Source organism: Saimiri boliviensis, chromosome 9, assembly GCF_048565385.1.
Source record: "Saimiri boliviensis isolate mSaiBol1 chromosome 9, mSaiBol1.pri, whole genome shotgun sequence".
In the NCBI taxonomy this organism is placed as follows: domain Eukaryota; kingdom Metazoa; phylum Chordata; class Mammalia; order Primates; family Cebidae; genus Saimiri; species Saimiri boliviensis.
In genome coordinates, this window is record NC_133457.1 from 101149253 (window position 1) to 101166476 (window position 17224).

The 17224-nt window shown below is 43.5% G+C and overlaps 1 protein-coding gene across 3 annotated transcripts in view; it reads right to left on the reverse strand.

Annotated features, from left to right (window-relative positions):
• Nucleotides 1-17224, reverse strand: part of RBL1 (RB transcriptional corepressor like 1) — an 85307-nt gene that overhangs the window by 2214 nt on the left and 65869 nt on the right. For all 3 annotated transcript variants that reach the window (XM_039479781.2, XM_074406496.1, XM_074406497.1), the window contains 3 exons: nt 14891-14981; nt 4814-4962; nt 1555-1719 (listed from right to left, as the gene is read on the reverse strand). In XM_039479781.2, coding sequence (XP_039335715.1) covers nt 1555-1719; nt 4814-4962; nt 14891-14981 — 405 coding nt within the window. The remainder of the gene's footprint in view (nt 1-1554; nt 1720-4813; nt 4963-14890; nt 14982-17224) is intronic.

Consider the following 17224-nt stretch of genomic DNA (forward strand, 5'->3'; position numbering starts at 1 on the left):
TATAACAATTATAGGGAGCTTGTCAGAGAGTCCTAGATCTGCTAGCTAGTGATTCACAAGGTCTGTGGGACTGGTATCTGCATTCAATAAGCACCCCAGGTGATTCTGATTCATGATTTCAGAATCACTGTCTTAGAAGTCAAGTCAATCTTTGATTCCATGCAGCAATCTCTTCTGAACATCCTTATGGGAAATAAATTTGCAAAAGAAAGAAATGTAAGTCTGTGAATAAGTGAATCTTTTTGTTTTTTGAGACAGGGTTCCACTCTGTCACCCAGGTAGGAGTGCAGTGGTTCAATCACAGCTCACTGTAGCCTCCAGGGCTCAAGTGATTTTCTCACCTCAGCCTCCTGAGTAGCAGGGACTATAGGTGCATGTCACCAAACCCAGATAATTGTTTTGCTTTTAAAATTTTTTTGGGCTGGGCACGGTGGCTCAAGCCTGTAATCCCAGCACTTTAGGATGCTGAGGCAGGTGGATCACGAGGTCAAGAGATCGAGACCATCCTGGTCAACATGGTGAAACCCCGTCTCTACTAAGAATATAAAAAATTAGCTGGGCGTGGTGACGCGTGCCTGTAATCCCAGCTACTCAGGAGGCTGAGGCAGGAGAATTGCCTGAACCCGAGAGGCGGAGGTTGCAGTGAGCCGAGATCGCGCCATTGCACTCCAGCCTGGGTAACAAGAGCGAAACTCCGTCTCAAAAAAAAAAAAAAAAAAAAAATTTTGTAAAGATGGTGGCCTGCTATATTGCCCTTGAACTCTTGGGCTCAATCCTCCTGCCTTTGCCTCCCAAAGTGCTAGGATTATAGGCTTGAGCCACTGTGCCCAGTCAGGTATATTATCTTAGTCAACTTTATCAAGTATAGTAGGAACTTAATTGTTATCTGTGTAACTGAATAAGAAAGTAATGAGTTAAGAAGCAGCCACTGTGTTTTGACTGAGTTACAATGTGCCCCACTACAATTTCTTCCAGTTTATACTGATTCTGACTTCTGGAGACATACTGAACATATCTGCTTGATAGTCCATGAAGTATGTGAAAGCAGCAATCATGTCCATCACATCTTCATTGTTGAACAGGGATAAGGATGGAGATAATCAAAGAGTTGTCCATGCACATAAGAGGAGGCTTCTGTTTTCAGACGTTTTCCTGGTTACCATCCACTAAATGTACTTTCACTTCCAACGCCTTTCTTTAAACTTGACATCATCCCCCATATCTGATCACATGCAGGTGTTGCCTTACTGGCCCCTTCTCAAGATCTTGCTTGAACAGAGAAACATGCTAGGGACTTTCAAAGTGAACTCCACAAATACCATGCCAATAGTAATGAATTAAACTACCTCAAACTGAAGACACTGCTCTTGATGAGAGGAGACATGCCATAGTTAGCAGCTCATATTTTGTTAGCACAGTAGTAACTTGGCCAAAAAAAAAAAAAAAAAAAAAAAAAGAGGCAAGATTAACAATTGCTGACTGTTAATCTGAAATCTAACTTTTAACCTATGTATGTACATAAGTTGCTTTGGAGTAAAGCCTGTATCACCTTACCTTAGAAGGGCTACCATTGAACTTGTACAGCAGAGCACTTCTTGGTGTAAGGCCTGACCCATTCTTGTGAGGGGAAACATAAATGGAGTGCTGTTGGGAAATGCGGCGCGGTGAGCCTGGCTGTTGTTTAATATGAGGAAAAGGAGAGAGTGGTGGAACATCCATCTAAAATAACCCAAAAGTCAAGATTTTTAGATAAAAGTGTTTCTTTGTTTTTGAATCTCGTATTTTTATTCTTATGGTAACTCCTAGTTAGGAATCAGTTATACTGTAAAAGCTTACTTATGGCTGAGAAGAACAAAAATAAATAAATAAATAAATAAAAATCCATTACTTCTTTTTTTTTTTTTAACAACAACAGATAAACCAGAATTTATCCTCAATCTTTCAGGATATCCTATAACTAGTATTAAGAATTCTGGCTGGGCGCGGTGGCTCATGCTTGTAATCCTAGCATCTTGTGAGGCTGAGGCAGGTGGATCACAAGGTGAGGAGTTCAAGGCCAGCCTGACCAACATGATGAAACCCCATCTCTACTAATAATATGAAAATTAGCCGGGTGTGGTGGAACGCACACGTAATCTCAGCTAATCAGCAGGCTGAGGAAGGAGAATTGCTTGAACCCGGGAGGTGGAGGCTGCAGTGAGCCAAGATCATGCTACTGCACTCTAGACTGGGTGACTGAGCAAGACTCTATTTCAAAAAAAAAAAAGAATTCTGGCCAGGCATGGTGGCTCACAGAGACCAGCCTGGCCAAGAGGGTGAAATGTTGTACTATCTCTACTAAAAATGCAAAAACTAGCTGGGTATGGTGGCACATGCCTGTAATCTGAGCTACTTGGGAGGCTGAGGAACTACTTGAACCCAGGAGGGAGAGGTGTGGCAGTGAGCCCAGGTTGTGCCACTGCACTCCAGCCTAGGTGACAGAATGACACTCTGACTCAAAAAAACCATAATTCTGGAGTGCGGCGCAGTGGCTCACTCCTATAATCCTAGCACTTTGGGAGGCCAAGGTGCTCATATCACTTGAGGACAGGAGTTGACAGCCTGGACAGCATGGCGAAACACCACTACGGCCTCCTGAGTAGCTCCTAAAAATATAAAAGTTAGCCAGGCATGGTGGTATGTGCCTGTAGTCCCAGCTACTTGGGAGGCTGAGCACAAGAATTGTTTGAACCCAGGGGATGGAGGTTGCATTGAGTTGAGATTGTGTCACTGCACTCCTCCCTGGATGACAGAGTGAGACTCTGTCTCGAAAGAAAAAAAAAATCCTAGACAAGATGCCAGGAGGTAAGCCACGAGCATCAGAACGTCATATTCACGCTTAGAAAGTAGAGACAAAGAGTAACTAATTTTCTAACATTTGCTATAACAGTCTCTCTCCACAAACACACCTCCCTCAACCAAAGCAGTAGCAGAGGTAATAAAGAGAGGCAGAGAATTCTATAAGCCAGCAGGATGATTCCAACATGGAAAAAATCTGTTAATGAAATGGGAAAGACTTCATATGGAAATAGAAAAAATTTAGAAATAAGTTGGTGAGCAAGGATTTAATTCTTCTTTAATATCCTGTATAATTGAAATAAATTAAGATGGTAGAGATATTCAGGGTATACAAATGACAGACAGGAAGTAAAACTGATGGAATGGGATGAATAGTTTTGACCTCTGAGGATAGTCACAGACCATATTCCTTGAAAAGAGGAAGAACAGAAATGTAGAGATGCATACAGATACATACACACAGCTATTGGCTGGCTGGATGCAGCTTCTGCTATAGCCTTCTTTCTTTTCTTTCTTTTTTTTTTGAGACAGGGTCTCACTCTGTTGCAGTGCAGTGGTGTGATTGTGGCTCACTGCAGCCTTGACCTCCTGGGCCCAAGCGATCCTCCTACCTTAGCTTCCTGAGTAATTAGTTGTGTAATATTCATTAAAACAATTAATTTGGTAATTTTGGTAATCCAGGCCTATCTACTTCCTTTTGTCTTTTTTTTTTTTTAGATGAAGTCTTCTTGTTGTTGCCCAGGCTGGAGTGCAATGGCACAATCTTGGCTCACTGCAACCTCTGCTGCCCAGGCTTAAGTGATTCTCCTGTCTCAATCTCTCAAGTAGCTGGGATTATAGGTGCCCACCATGATGCCCAGCTAACTTTTGTATTTTTAGTAGAGACAGGTTTTACCATGTTGGCCAGGCTGGTCTTGAACTCCTGACCTCAGGTGATCCCCTCACCTTGGCCTCTCAAAGTGCTTGGATTACAGGTGTGAGCCACAGCATCCAGCCTCTCTCTTTTTTTTTGAGACAGAGTTTCGCTCTTGTTGCCCAGGTTGCAGTGCAGTGGAGCGATCTCGGCTCACTGCAATCTCCACCTCCTGGGTTCAGGTGGTTCTCCTGCCTCAGCCTCCCGAGTAGCTGGGATTCCAGGCACCCACCACCATGTCCAGCTAATTTTTGTAGTTTTAGTAGAGACAGAGTTTCACCATGTTGGCCAGGCTGGTCTTGAACTCCTGACCTCAGGTTATCTGCCCGCCTTAGCCTCCCAAAGTGCTGGGATTACAGGCATGAGCCACCACTATGTCCAGCCCCTTTTGTCTTTATCTTGAGAAAAACATTAATCTCACAATATAACAAGAGAAACAGAAAACAACATAAAAAATTACCAAATTAACTGTTAATATTCATGTTCCCATCAAGTTCTTACCCATATGTATACAGAATTTCTAGCAACATAATCACAGTACAGCTAAAATTCCTGCCAGGTGTGGTGGTTCACCCCTGTAATCCCATCACTTTGGGAGGCTGAGGTGGGTAAATCACTTGGGTCCAGGAGTTCGAGACCAGCCTGGACAACATGGTGAAACCCAGTATCTACTAAAAATACAAAAAAATTAGCTGGATGTGGTAGCACGTGCCTGTAGTACCAGCTACTCGGGAAGCTGAGGTGGGAGGATCACTTGAGCCCTGGAAGCAAAGGTTGCAGTGGGCTGAGATTGTGCCATTGCACTCTAGCCTGGGCAAAAGAGTGAGACCTGTCTCAAAAAAAGAAAAAAAAAAAATCCCTTGATTTTCTCTGGTATATGTTGTACCATAGCCTTAATCACTGATGAAGTTACTAGTCATGCTCTGATTAATTGCTAGTAATTTTCTCCTATATATGCATCAGTGGGGCTTTAAACTTTGACATATTTATCTAGCAAAATAAACTCCGAGTAATCCAACTATGACAGCAAATAATAATAAAATAGTAAAACATAAAACATACCACATGGTCCTGATTTGACAAATCATATTTCAGTGCAAATGACTTCACTCTTCCTACATATATTGTATTGTAAAATTTTATGAGATCACCTCTTTCCTCTTTCACTGGTCCATTGGAACAGTCAGGTGTTTTTGCAGCATCTTCCAAGTCTGTTAAAAAGAATGCAAAGTTGTGATACAAAGCACACTTTATTTTTTTATTTTTGAGACAGGGTCTCTGTCACCCAGGCTGGAGTGCAGTGGTACAATCTTGGCTCATTGCAGCCCTGATCTCCTGGGTTTAAGTGGTCCTCCCATCTCACTCTCCTGAGTAGCTGGGACTACCAGTATGCACCACCACGCCTGGCTATTTTTTAATTTTTATTTTTAGTAGAGAGGGGGTTTTGCCATGTTTTCCAGGACTGTTTCCAACTCCTGGGCTCAAGTGATCCCCTGCCTCAGCCTCTCAAAGTGCTGAGATTACAGGCATAAGCCACAGTGCCCAGCCACAAAGCATACTTTAATATACAAGCTGGTGATTTAAATTACCTTTCTACAATATTAAGAAAATCCCACAAATCTTTATGTAGATTAATCAGTATTTTTAGAGAAGGTTCAGAAATCCATCTGTATTACTTATAAGTCAAATTGGAATCTAGAGAAATGCAAACATATGAACTGAAGGTGCTGCTCTTTTCTTTAGATGCCACTTGAGAACGTTTTCACAACCACAGCTTTTGAGCTTACTGTCACTGGTGGCTCTTAGAGGGACAACAGCTTTGGGCTGGTGTTTAGCTAAGTTCTACAGTATGGGAGGCAGTGGCAAACCCCAGTTTCAGATAATAAAAGGGACTGCAGATATTTCTTCTTGGCTCTTTGAGAAAGGTGGAAAGATTCTAAAAGGTAAAGCATATCCTGAGAGGTTAAAGAAAAAGCAAAATGAATTAGGTTTATTTCTCTGCAAAAACAGGTGTTCTCAGAGCCTTATTATACCACGTACAACAGGAACCCTGGTCAGGAACCAATGTTCAGATTTTAGTGAGCACCCTCAACTGTAAAATGATAGCTTGCCCCAACAGTTTCCTATTTATTGGTACAACTCTGGGACAGCTTATGAAACCAGGAAGAACTTTGTCCTACTATTTTTTGGGGAGGAAGAGTTTTTTTTTTTTTTTTTTTTTGAGACGGAGTTTCGCTCTTGTTACCCAGGCTGGAGTGCAATGGCGCGATCTCGGCTCACCGCAACCTCCGCCTCCTGGGCTCAGACAATTCTCCTGCCTCAGCCTCCTGAGTAGCTGGGATTACAGGCACGCGCCACCACGCCCAGCTAGTTTTTTTGTATTTTTAGTAGAGACGGGGTTTCACCATGTTGACCAGGATGGTCTCGATCTCTCGACCTCGTGATCCACCCGCCTCGGCCTCCCAAAGTGCTGGGATTACAGGCTTGAGCCACTGCGCCCGGCCGGGGGAGAAAGAGTATTACAGAGTATTACAAACTATCATCTACCTGTATATACAAGAACCATGTGTTTAGAAGAGCTAAGAAAACCACTGCCAATTAAAAAGAATTCAGCATATATAAGAAAAAAGAATATAAGAATTCAGCATATATAAGCTCTCATTCTCAATATACTGCAAAATTTGAGAACCTGGGTAGAAGCATGCCTTCACTTTAGGAAAGCCAGAAAATTCAAACTTGGTTCAAAGGCCAAACAACCCCAGGGGATCTCAGTCCTAATCTGGATATCTTTTTTACTTCTGTTATTTATTTATTTATATATTTTTTGAGACGAAGTCTCACAATGTTGCCTGGGTGGGAGTGCAGTGTCACGATCTTGGCTCACTGTAACCTCTGCCTCCCGGGTTCAAGTGATTCTCTCTTGCCTCAACCTCCCGAGTAGCCGGGATTATAGGCACATGCCACCACGCCTGGCTAATTTTTTATACTGTTAGTAGAGACAGGGTTTCACTATGTTGGCCAAACTGGTCTCCAACTCCTGACCTCATGATCTGCCCGCCTTGGCCTCCCAAAGTGCTGAGATTACAGGCGTGAGCTACTGTACCCGGCCCACTTCTGTTATTTTTAAAGGATCTTGACTGGGGAAGGAGGGGAGCTATTTGGTAAAATAAAGTTGAGGAAATGTTGTATGTAATATTGGAAATTCAGAATGTATGTTAGTATAGGGCTCTGAGAAGTACTGCAGTTGGGAAAAAAAAAATAACTCGCATGTTTACTTTAATTCCATACTTCCCCAATTTTTTACATATAGTCTCTCTCTTCCCCCAAAACACTTATACTACCATTCTGGGAAACACTGTTCCCCAGTATTCCAAAGCATACTGACTTGGTAACAGCTCTTCTAGGTTATTCTCATTATATGGATCAATTAAAATTATTTCTTTTGTTCTGGTTTAATGACAGGTTCTTTTTTTTTTTTTTTTTTTTTTTTTTTGAGACGGAGTTTCGCTCTTGTTACCCAGGCTGGAGTGCAATGGTGTGATCTCGGCTCACCGCAACCTCCGCCTCCTGGGTTCAGGCAATTATCCTGCCTCAGCCTCCTGAGTAGCTGGGATTACAGGCACGCACCACCATGCCCAGCTAATTTTTTTGAATTTTTAGTAGAGACGGGGTTTCACCGTGTTGACCAGGATGGTCTCGATCTCTTGACCTCGTGATCCACCCGCCTCAGCCTCCCAAAGTGCTGGGATTACAGGCTTGAGCCAACGGGCCTGGCAATGACAGGTTCTTGATCTTTTGCCTCCGCCTCCTGAGTAGCTGGGACTACAGTTGCATGCTGCTACACTAGGCTTTTTTTTTTAAACCTTTTGTAGAGATAGGGTCTCCCTATGTTGTCTAGGCTCGCCTCCAACTCCTGGGCTCAAGTGATCCTCCCACCTTGGCCTCCCAAAGTGCTGGGATTACAGACATTAGTGATGATACATGGCCTAAAATTATTTAATGTCCTCCTTGGATAAGAAATTTCTTGAGACAGAAATTGTAGTGTCTTCATATTTCTGTTTCATTCCAATTCCAGTTGTTAATATTTAAGTAAGGTAAGGAGCTATACTTTATTTGAATGAACCAAACATTTAAAATTGTGGGAGGTTGGGGGCAGTGAAACCCTGTCTCTATAAAAAATTTTAGCCGGGCGCGGTGGCTCACGCCTGTAATCCCAGCACTTTGGGAGGCCGAGGCGGGTGGATCACGAGGTCAAGAGATCGAGATCATCGTGGTCAACATGGTGAAACCCCGTCTCTACTAAAAATACAAAAAATTAGCTGGGCGTGGTGGCGCGTGCCTGTAATCCCAGCTACTCAGGAGGCTGAGGCAGGAGAATTGCCTGAACCCAGGAGGCAGAGGTTGCGGTGAGCCAAGATCGCGCCATTGCACTCCAGCCTTGGTAACAAGAGTGAAACTCTGTCTCAAAAACAACAACAACAACAACAACAACAAAAACCAGCGAATATTGGCCAAGTGCAGTGTGACTCATGCCTGTAATCCCAGCACTCTGGGAGGCCGAGGTGGGCGGATGACCTGAGGTTGGAAGTTCGAGACCAGCCTGACCAACATGGAGAAACCCTGTCTCTACTAAAAACACAAAATTAGCCAGGTATGATGGTGCATGCCTGTAATCCCAGCTACTTAGAAGGCTGAGGCAGGAGAATCGATTGAACCCAGGAGGCAAAGGTTGCAGTGAGCTGAGATTGTGCCATTGCACTCCAGCCTGGGCAACAAGAGCAAAGGTTTGTCTCAAAAAAGAAAAGAAAAAAAAGAAAAAGAAAATAGTGAATGTTTATTAAGTGTGACTAATGCTAAAAATGAGCTCATGTTCAAGAAATAAAAAGTATTTAAGATAAGCAGCTTGGTTAAAATATTTGAGACACTACCCTCAATAGCATGAAAGGGATGAAAGATCCAGTGAAGTCTCTTGGCTTTACTCTTAGGGGTGATAATGTAAGGCTAAAAGCTCTGAGAAGTCCCATGTCCAGCCCTGAATTCTGATCCATGGTATTTGCTTGATGCTAGATTGAAGGTTGACTGAATCCTGCATCTGAAATCTTGGCACCTGTTATTGAGCAAATCTTTTCTATGGCTGGCGGTCGGACAGAGAACGGACATCTGAACTTACTGCATAGTATACACAAACTCCGTCGGTGCTTTTTAAACAGTAGTTATTTTACCACCCATAACGAATTTGTTTATAGAACCAGAGCTGTTTTTCCTACATTGGTGTTCTTTGGTGTGTCCAAGTCTAGGTCATAGCATCTAGGCAAAGCTCCAAGAACTGGAAGATGACTTATCTGAATACAGACTTGTTTGATTGTATATCTTCTTATATAACTTTTATCTTTCGTTTTTTTCTTCTTTTTTTTTTTTTTTTTTTTTTTTTTGAGACGGAGTTTCGCTCTTGTTACCCAGGCTGGAGTGCAATGGCGTGATCTCGGCTCACCGCAACCTCCGCCTCCTGGGTTCAGGCAATTCTCCTGCCTCAGCCTCCTGAGTAGCTGGGATTACAGGCACGAGCCACCATGCCCAGCTAATTTTTTGTATTTTTAGTAGAGACGGGGTTTCACCATATTGACCAGGATGGTCTCGATCTCTCGACCTCGTGATCCACCCGCCTCGGTCTCCCAAAGTGCTGGGATTACAGGCTTGAGCCACCGCGCCCAGCTTTTTCTTCTTTTTTTTTGAGACAGGATCTTGCTCTGTCTGGAGTACAGTGACAAGATCATGGATGGCTCAGTGCAGCCTTGACATCCTGGGCTTAAGCCAACACCCCCAATTCAGCCTCCTGAGTATTTTGGACTATAGGCATTCACCACCACATGTGGCTAATTTTTAAAATTAAAAAAAAAAATTGTTTTTTGGAGAGAATCTCCCTCTGTCGCCCAGAATGGGAGTGCAATGGCTTGATCTCAGCTCACTGCAACCTCCGTCTCCTGGGTTCAAGCAATTCTCCTGCCTCAGCCTCCTGAATAGCTGGGACTACAGGCACCTGCCACCATGCCAGCTATTTTTTGTAATTTTAGTAGAGACATGGTTTCCCCATATTGGCCAGTCTGGCCTCAAACTCCTGACCTTGTAATCCACCCACCTAGGCCTCCCAAAGTGCTTGGATTATAGGCATGAATCACCATGCATGGCCCTAATTTTTTAAATGTTTTGTAGCAATGGGCTCTCACTGTGTTACTCATGCTGGTCTCGAACTCTCGGGTTCAAGTAATCCTCCTGGTTTAGCCTCCCAAAGTGCTGGGATTTTATCACTCTCTTTTTGAGTGCCAGAATTCCTGAGTTCATTATCACTGGATATTTTCCCTACCCTGTGCCATCACCATTGTATAGGACCTGTAACAATGTTTTTTTGCTTACTTGCTAATAAATATCTAGTTAATAACTGTATGTAAGGTAGAGTGTGGTGGCTCACGTCTGTAATCCCAGCACTTTTAGAGGCTGAGGCAGGCAGATCACCTAAGGTCAGAGTTCAAGACCAGCCTGGACAACATGGCAAAACGCCGTCTCTACTAAAAATACAAAAATTAGCTGGGTGAGACTGTGTCTCAAAAAAAAAAAAAAATTGTGTAACAGAATTTTATCTGAAAACTATATATACAGGAAGTGGCAAAACTTCAGTCACCTCAAGCTTCTTTGGCAGATACTTATCAAAAAGAAAACAAAACGAAAAACATCATCTATTATCTTTTGCTTACTTCTACTCTCTAGAACTTCGCTGCTCTTTTATCTCAGATACTTGCCAGGAATTAGTTTCTCATAGAAAAAACACAAAACAGGCAAGGGATCCACAGCTTTCTAGCTGACCTCTGATGTTTAGTTTTGTAGGAACAGAAAAACCATTCTGGATAGGCAAGCAACATGTATAACAGATATAGAAAAAGCCTTTTAAACAGTTTGTCAGGGTTACTGTCTGTTTTTTTGTTTTTGTTTTTAAGACGGAGTCTCACTCTGTCACCCAGGCTGGAGTGCAGTGCTGTGATCTGGGCTCACTGCAACTTCTGCCACCTGGGCTCAAGCGATTCTCCTGCCTCAGCCTCCTAAGTAGCTGGGATTACAGGCACCTGCCACTGCACCTGGCTAACTTTTGTATTTTTTGTAGAGATGGGGTTTCACCATCTTGGCCAGGCTGGTCTTGAACTCCTGATCTCGTGATCCATGCGCCTTGGCCTCCCAAAGTGCTAGGATTACAGGCATGAGCCACTGAGCCTGGCTTTTTTTTTTGAGATGGAGTCTCACTCTGTCACCCAGGCTGGAGTGCAGTGGCATGATCTTGGCTCACTGTAACCTCCACCTCCTGGGTTCAAGCAGTTCTCCTGCCTCAGCCTCCTGAGTAGCTGGGATTACAGGCGCCCACCACCATGTCCAGCTAATTTTTGTATTTTTGTTTTTGTTTTTGTTTTTTTTGAGATGGAGTTTCGCTTGTTACCCAGGCTGGAGTGCAATGGCGCGATCTTGGCTCACCACAACCTCTGTCTCCTGGGTTCAAGCAATTCTCCTGCCTCAGCCTCCTGAGTAGCTGGGACTACAGGCATGTGCCACCATGCCCAGCTAATTTTTGTATTTTTAGTAGAGACGGGGTTTCATCATATTGACCAGGATGGTCTCGATCTCTTGACCTCATGATCCACCCATCTAGGCCTCTCGAAGTGCTGGGATTACAGGTGTGAGCCACTGTGCCCAGCCTAATTTTTGTATTTTTAGTAGAGACAGGATTTCACCATGTTGGCCAGGCTGGTCTCAAACTCCTGACCTCAGGTGATCCACCTACCTAGGTCTCTCAAAATGCTGGGATTAGAGGTGTAAGCCATTCCACCTGGCCAGGGTTACTATCTTATATACTCCTCATTGCCTTGAAAAGGCTCCAGAATAATACACTTACATAAAGAGAATTAAGTTTGGCCTATTAACCTCAAATGGAGTCAGATTCTAGGACATTATTAAAAGATCTTTTTGGGGAATGAAATGTTAAAAGTTTATACCTGGCCAGGCATGGTGGCTCATGCCTGTAATTTCAAAACTTTGGGAAGCTGAGGCAGGCGGATCACAAAGTCAAGAGATCAAGACCATTCAGGCCAACATGGTAAAACCCCATCTCTACTAAAAATACAAAAATTAGCTGAGTGTGGTGGTGCGTGCCTATAGTCCCAGCTACTCGGGAGGCTGAGGCAGGAGAATTGCTTGAACCCGGGAGGTAGAGGTTGCAGTGAGCTGACATCATACCACTGCACTCCAGCCTGGTGACAGAGTGGGACTCTGTCTCAAAAAAAAAAAAAAAAAAAAAAAGTTTATATCCCAATGGACACCATAATGATTATGGATATTTTTGAATTTTTATTTTTCTTTTTTAAAAAATTTCTTTTCTTTTTTTTTTTTTAGAGACGGGAGTTTTACCATGTTGGCCAGGGTGGCTTCGAATTCCTGACCTCAGGTGATCCACCCGTCTCAGCCTCCCAAAGTGCTGGGTTTACAGGCATGAGCCACTGTGCCCAGCCTCAATATTTTTGTAATTAAAAAATCTGTTTTAATTCAGCAAATTTTCTCTTAAGAATTTATCTTGCCAGGTACGATGGCTCACACCTGTAATCCCAGTACTTTGGGAAGCTGAGGCATGCAGATCATGAGGTCAGGAGATTGAGACCATCCTGGCCAGCATGGTGAAACCCCGTCCCTACTAAAAATACAAAAAAAGTAGCTGGGTGTCATGGCACATGCCTGTAGTCCCAGCTACTGGGGGAGGCTGAGGCAGGAGAATTACTTGAACTTGGGAGGCGGAGACTGCAGTGAGCCAGGATTGCGCCACTGGTACTACAGCCTGGGCGACAGTGCGGGACTCTGTCTCAAAAAAAAAAAAAGAATTTATCCTAAGGATGTGGCCTAAAGATTAAGCTACAAATAATGCTCATCACAGAGCTGTGCGTAACTAGAAGCAACTTGGCCAGGAATGGTGGCTCGCACCTGTCATCTCAACACTTTGGGAGGCTGAGGTGGGCAGATTGCTTGAGCTCAGGAGGTGGAGACCAGCCTGGGCATCATGGCAAAATCCAACCTCTACAAAAAATTAGTCGGGTGTGGCAGCAAGACTGAGATGGAATGAGTCCTGAAGTCAAGGCTGCCAAGTCATGATTTTGTCACTGCATTCCTGCCTGGGTAACAGAGTGAGATCCTGTCTCACAAAAGAAAAGAAAAGAAAAGAAACAAAGGGGCAGGGAGGGGAAGGAGAAATGGAAGAGGAAGGGAAAATGACCTAAATGTCTCACACTGTGGAACTGAGGAAATCACAGTACCGAGGCTTGGCATGTGGCTCATGACTGCAAACTCATTACTTGGGGAGGCCCAGGTGAGTGAATCACTTGAATTCACGATTTTGAGACCTGAGCAAACATGGCAAAAACCTGTCTCTACAAAAAATATAAAAATTAGCCAGGGTGGTGGCACATGCCTGTAGTTCCAGCTACTCAGGAGGCTGAGGTGGGAGGATTGCTTAAGCCTGGGAGGTCAATGCTGTAGTTAGTCATGATCATGCCACTGCACTCCAGTGTAGGTGACAGAACAAAACTCTGTCTCAAAAAAAAAAAAAAAATCACAGTATCTATATACACATGTATGTATTACTTATACTTTAAATACATGGAAAGATGAGACAAGGGAAAGGAGGTAGGCAGAAGAGGTGTATGAAGACTAAACATTTCATTTTCTTTTCCTTGAAAAAAAGATAATTGGTGCGTGAAGTTTTAACATGACAGTGGCAAGAGGGTACATTCTTGCCTGTGGTAACAGAATTACCTATACATAATACTTTTATGAACAGGATGTTTTGTCTTTTTTGTTTGTCTTTTTTTTTTTTTTTTTTGAGACAGAGTTTCGCTCTTGTTACTCAGGCTGGAGTGCAATGGCGCGATCTCGGCTCACTGCAACCTCCGCCTCCTGGGTTCAAGCAATTCTCCTGCCTCAGCCTCCCGAGCTGGGATTACAGGCAGGCGCCACCACGCCCAGCTAATTTTTGTATTTTTAGTAGAGACGGGGTTTCACCATGTTGACCAGGATGGTCTCGATCTCTTGACCTCGTGATCCACCCGCCTCGGCCTCCCAAAGTGCTGGGATTACAGGCTTGAGCCACCGCGCCCGGCCCTTGTTTGTCTTTTTTTTTGAGACAGAGTTTTGCTCTTGTTGCCCAGGCTGGAGTGCAATGGTGTGATTTCGGCTCACTGCAACCTCTGGCTCCTGGGTTCAAGCAATTCTCCTGCCTTAGCCTCCCGAGTAGAGGGGATAACAGGAATGTGCCACCACGCCTGGCTAATTTTGTATTTGTAGTAGAGATGAAGTTTCTCTATATGTTGGTCAGGCTGGTCTCAAACTTGCGACCTCAGGTGATCTGCTGGCCTCAGCCTCCCAAAGGACTGGGATTACAGGTGTGAGTCACCATGCCCCACCTGAATAGGACATTTTTTTTTTTTTTTTTGAGACGGAGTTTTGCTCTTGTTACCCAGGCTGGAGTGCAATGGCACAATCTCGGCTCACCACAACCTCCACCTCCTGGGTTCAGGCAATTCTCCTGCCTCAGTCTCCTGAGTAGCTGGGATTACAGGCATGCGCCACCATGCCCAGGTAATTTTTTTAAAAAATATTTTTAGTAGAGATGGGGTTTCACCACATTGACCAGGATGGTCTCGATCTCTTGACCTCGTGATCCACCCGCCTCAGCCTCTCAAAGTGCTGGGATTACAGGCGTGAGCCACCGCGCCCGGCCTGACATTTTGTTAATAGACTCCTCAGGAAGATTACTGTCAGCTACCTTGTTTTCTCTGCCATTCATATTTTAGAATTTTAAGTTTCTTTTATGTGTTTCATTAACACGTATAAATAGACTAGAAAACTTCTTCCAAAACACAATTAACGGGACAAATTAATGGTTTTAATACACTATAGCAGCACATTCTAATCTCAAACTTATTTGTTTTCAAAACGTGTGTATTGTCCATCTTACCTCCTCAGGATTCATATTTCCATGTTGTCTGATACCCACTATATTATGTACAGTGTGATCCAATGTGTTTTACATATAGCATGTTAAATTGGGTAACTTACCACAATCTATCATTTCAAAGTCATCATTTATCTTTTTATTATATGCCACAACTTCTCTTGGAATACTTTTCAGCAGAACACTTCTATATACCTACAGACCAGAGGGGGAAAAAAAGAACTGCTCAGTCACAGAGGTACAGGTTAAACAAAATCAAAATGAGAAGAGGAAAATATCAAGCCAATTAACTATTTATTTGGGCTGGGCATGGTGGCTCATGCCTATAATCCCAGCACTTTGGAAGGCCAAGGTGGACATATCATGAGGTCAGCCTGACCAATGCAGTGAAATCTCATCTCTAGTAAAAATACAAAAAATTAACTGGGCATGGTGGCAGGCACCTGTAATCCCAGCTATTTGGGAGGCTGAGGCAGGAGAATCACTTGAACCTGAAAGAGGGAGTTTGCAATGAGCCAAGACTGCGCCACTGCACTCTAGCCTGAGTGACACTTTGAGACGCCATCTCAAACAAACGAACAAACAAAATCAAAAAACAACTATTTGACTGTATAAGTGATACTCAAGGGTAAAATGTTATTAGTTCAAGTAACTATAGATTATAACACATACCATAAAAGAGGGGATACTGGAGAAGAGCCTACAACCTAAGATGGGCTTAGTTTATAAAACAGAAGTAGTAGCAACTAAAGACTGATGATCAGGTTTTACTAAATAAAAGCAACTAAGACCTGAATTTGGCCAGTGTAATCCCAACATTTTGGGAGGCCAAGACAGATGGATCACTTGAGGCCTGGAGTTTGAGACCAGCCTGGCCAACATGCTAAAAGCCCATCTCTACTAAAAACACAAAAATTAGCTGGGCATGGTAGCACACACTTGTAATTTCAGCTACTAGGGAGGCTGAGGCAGAATTGCTTGAACCCAGGGGGTGGAGGTTGCATTGAGCTGAGATCACGCCACTGCACTCCAGTCTAGGCAATAGAGCGAGACTCCATCTCAAAAAAACAAACAAACAAAAAAACAAAGACTTGAATTAATTCCTCCTCCTTTTTAATTCCTTACATAAGAATCAATTGGTCTCTTTTTTTCTTTTTTCTTTTTTTTTTTTTTAGAGCCAGGGTCTCACTCCATGGCTTAAACTGGAGTGCAGTGGCACAATCATGGTTCATTGCAGCCTTGACCTCCTGGGCTCAAGCGATCTGCCTGACTTGGCCTCCCAAACTGGTGGGATTACAGGCGCAAGCCACTGCTCTGGCCAAGTCATTAGTTCTTAATGAAGCTTGTTTTCCTGCTCCCAGCCCATTCCTATCTCCTTTCAGATGGCCACATGAGAATCGTTTCCCCTCCCTGTCCCTAAAACTGTTTCTCACCTCTGAGATAGCTGGAAAGGCATGATTCATTCCCCCTTGTACTATATTATAGGTTACTGGTATTAAGAGGACATACAGGAAGCTGTGGCTTGGCCCATTTCTGACTCATACTAACCTCACCTTAATGATCTTCAAGGATAATCTGGAGCTTTCTAGGCTCCGTTCCTGAGGGATTTTCTAAAGAGGCCCAGAAAATCTTAGTTTATCACAGGATATAACAAATGCCTGTACTTGGTTCTCCAAATGTTTCTGTATTGCTTGCTATAAGATATTTTAGGGCTTAAACAAAGCTCTCTTAGAAGGGGATATAACTACTAGTAGTGTGAGGCCCCATCTCTGTTTTGGTCTGCAATCTAGGCCACTACTTCTCTCTACAATTTTCAGGGCCAAAGAAGAGGCCATTATGCTTCTAAGAGCAGAGCAACTAGGTTCTTCTTTTTTTTGAGACAAGAGTCTTGCACTGAAGGCTGGGCTGGAGTACAGTTGCACAGTCTCTGCTCACTGGAACCTCCACCTCCCAGGTTCATGGGATTCTTCTGCCTCAGCCTCCTGAGTAGCTGAGATTACAGGTGTGCACCACCACACCCAGCTAATTTTTTGTATTTTTAGTTGAGATGGGGTTTCACTATGCTGGCCAGACTGATCTTAAACTCCCGACCTCGTGATCCACCCACCTCAACCTCCCAAAGTGCTGGGATTACAGGCGTGAGCCAACCCGCCTGGCCAGCAGCTAGGTTCTTGAAAGATCATTAAAGTAATTTACTTGTGTTCTTCAGGTACAATAACAACAACAATATGATATTAACATTCATTAAATGCTTACTGTGTGCCAGTCCACTCTGCTCCCATGACTGAAAGGTTTTACTGAATTTTCACCATGGCCAGAATAATATAATCAGAAATATTTAATGTCTATTCAAAGATGCAAACATTAGGATGCTTAGCAGATGGCAAACGCTGTAGTTAATGAATCCTCAAATCTCACTGGGTTTAAACATCATCAAA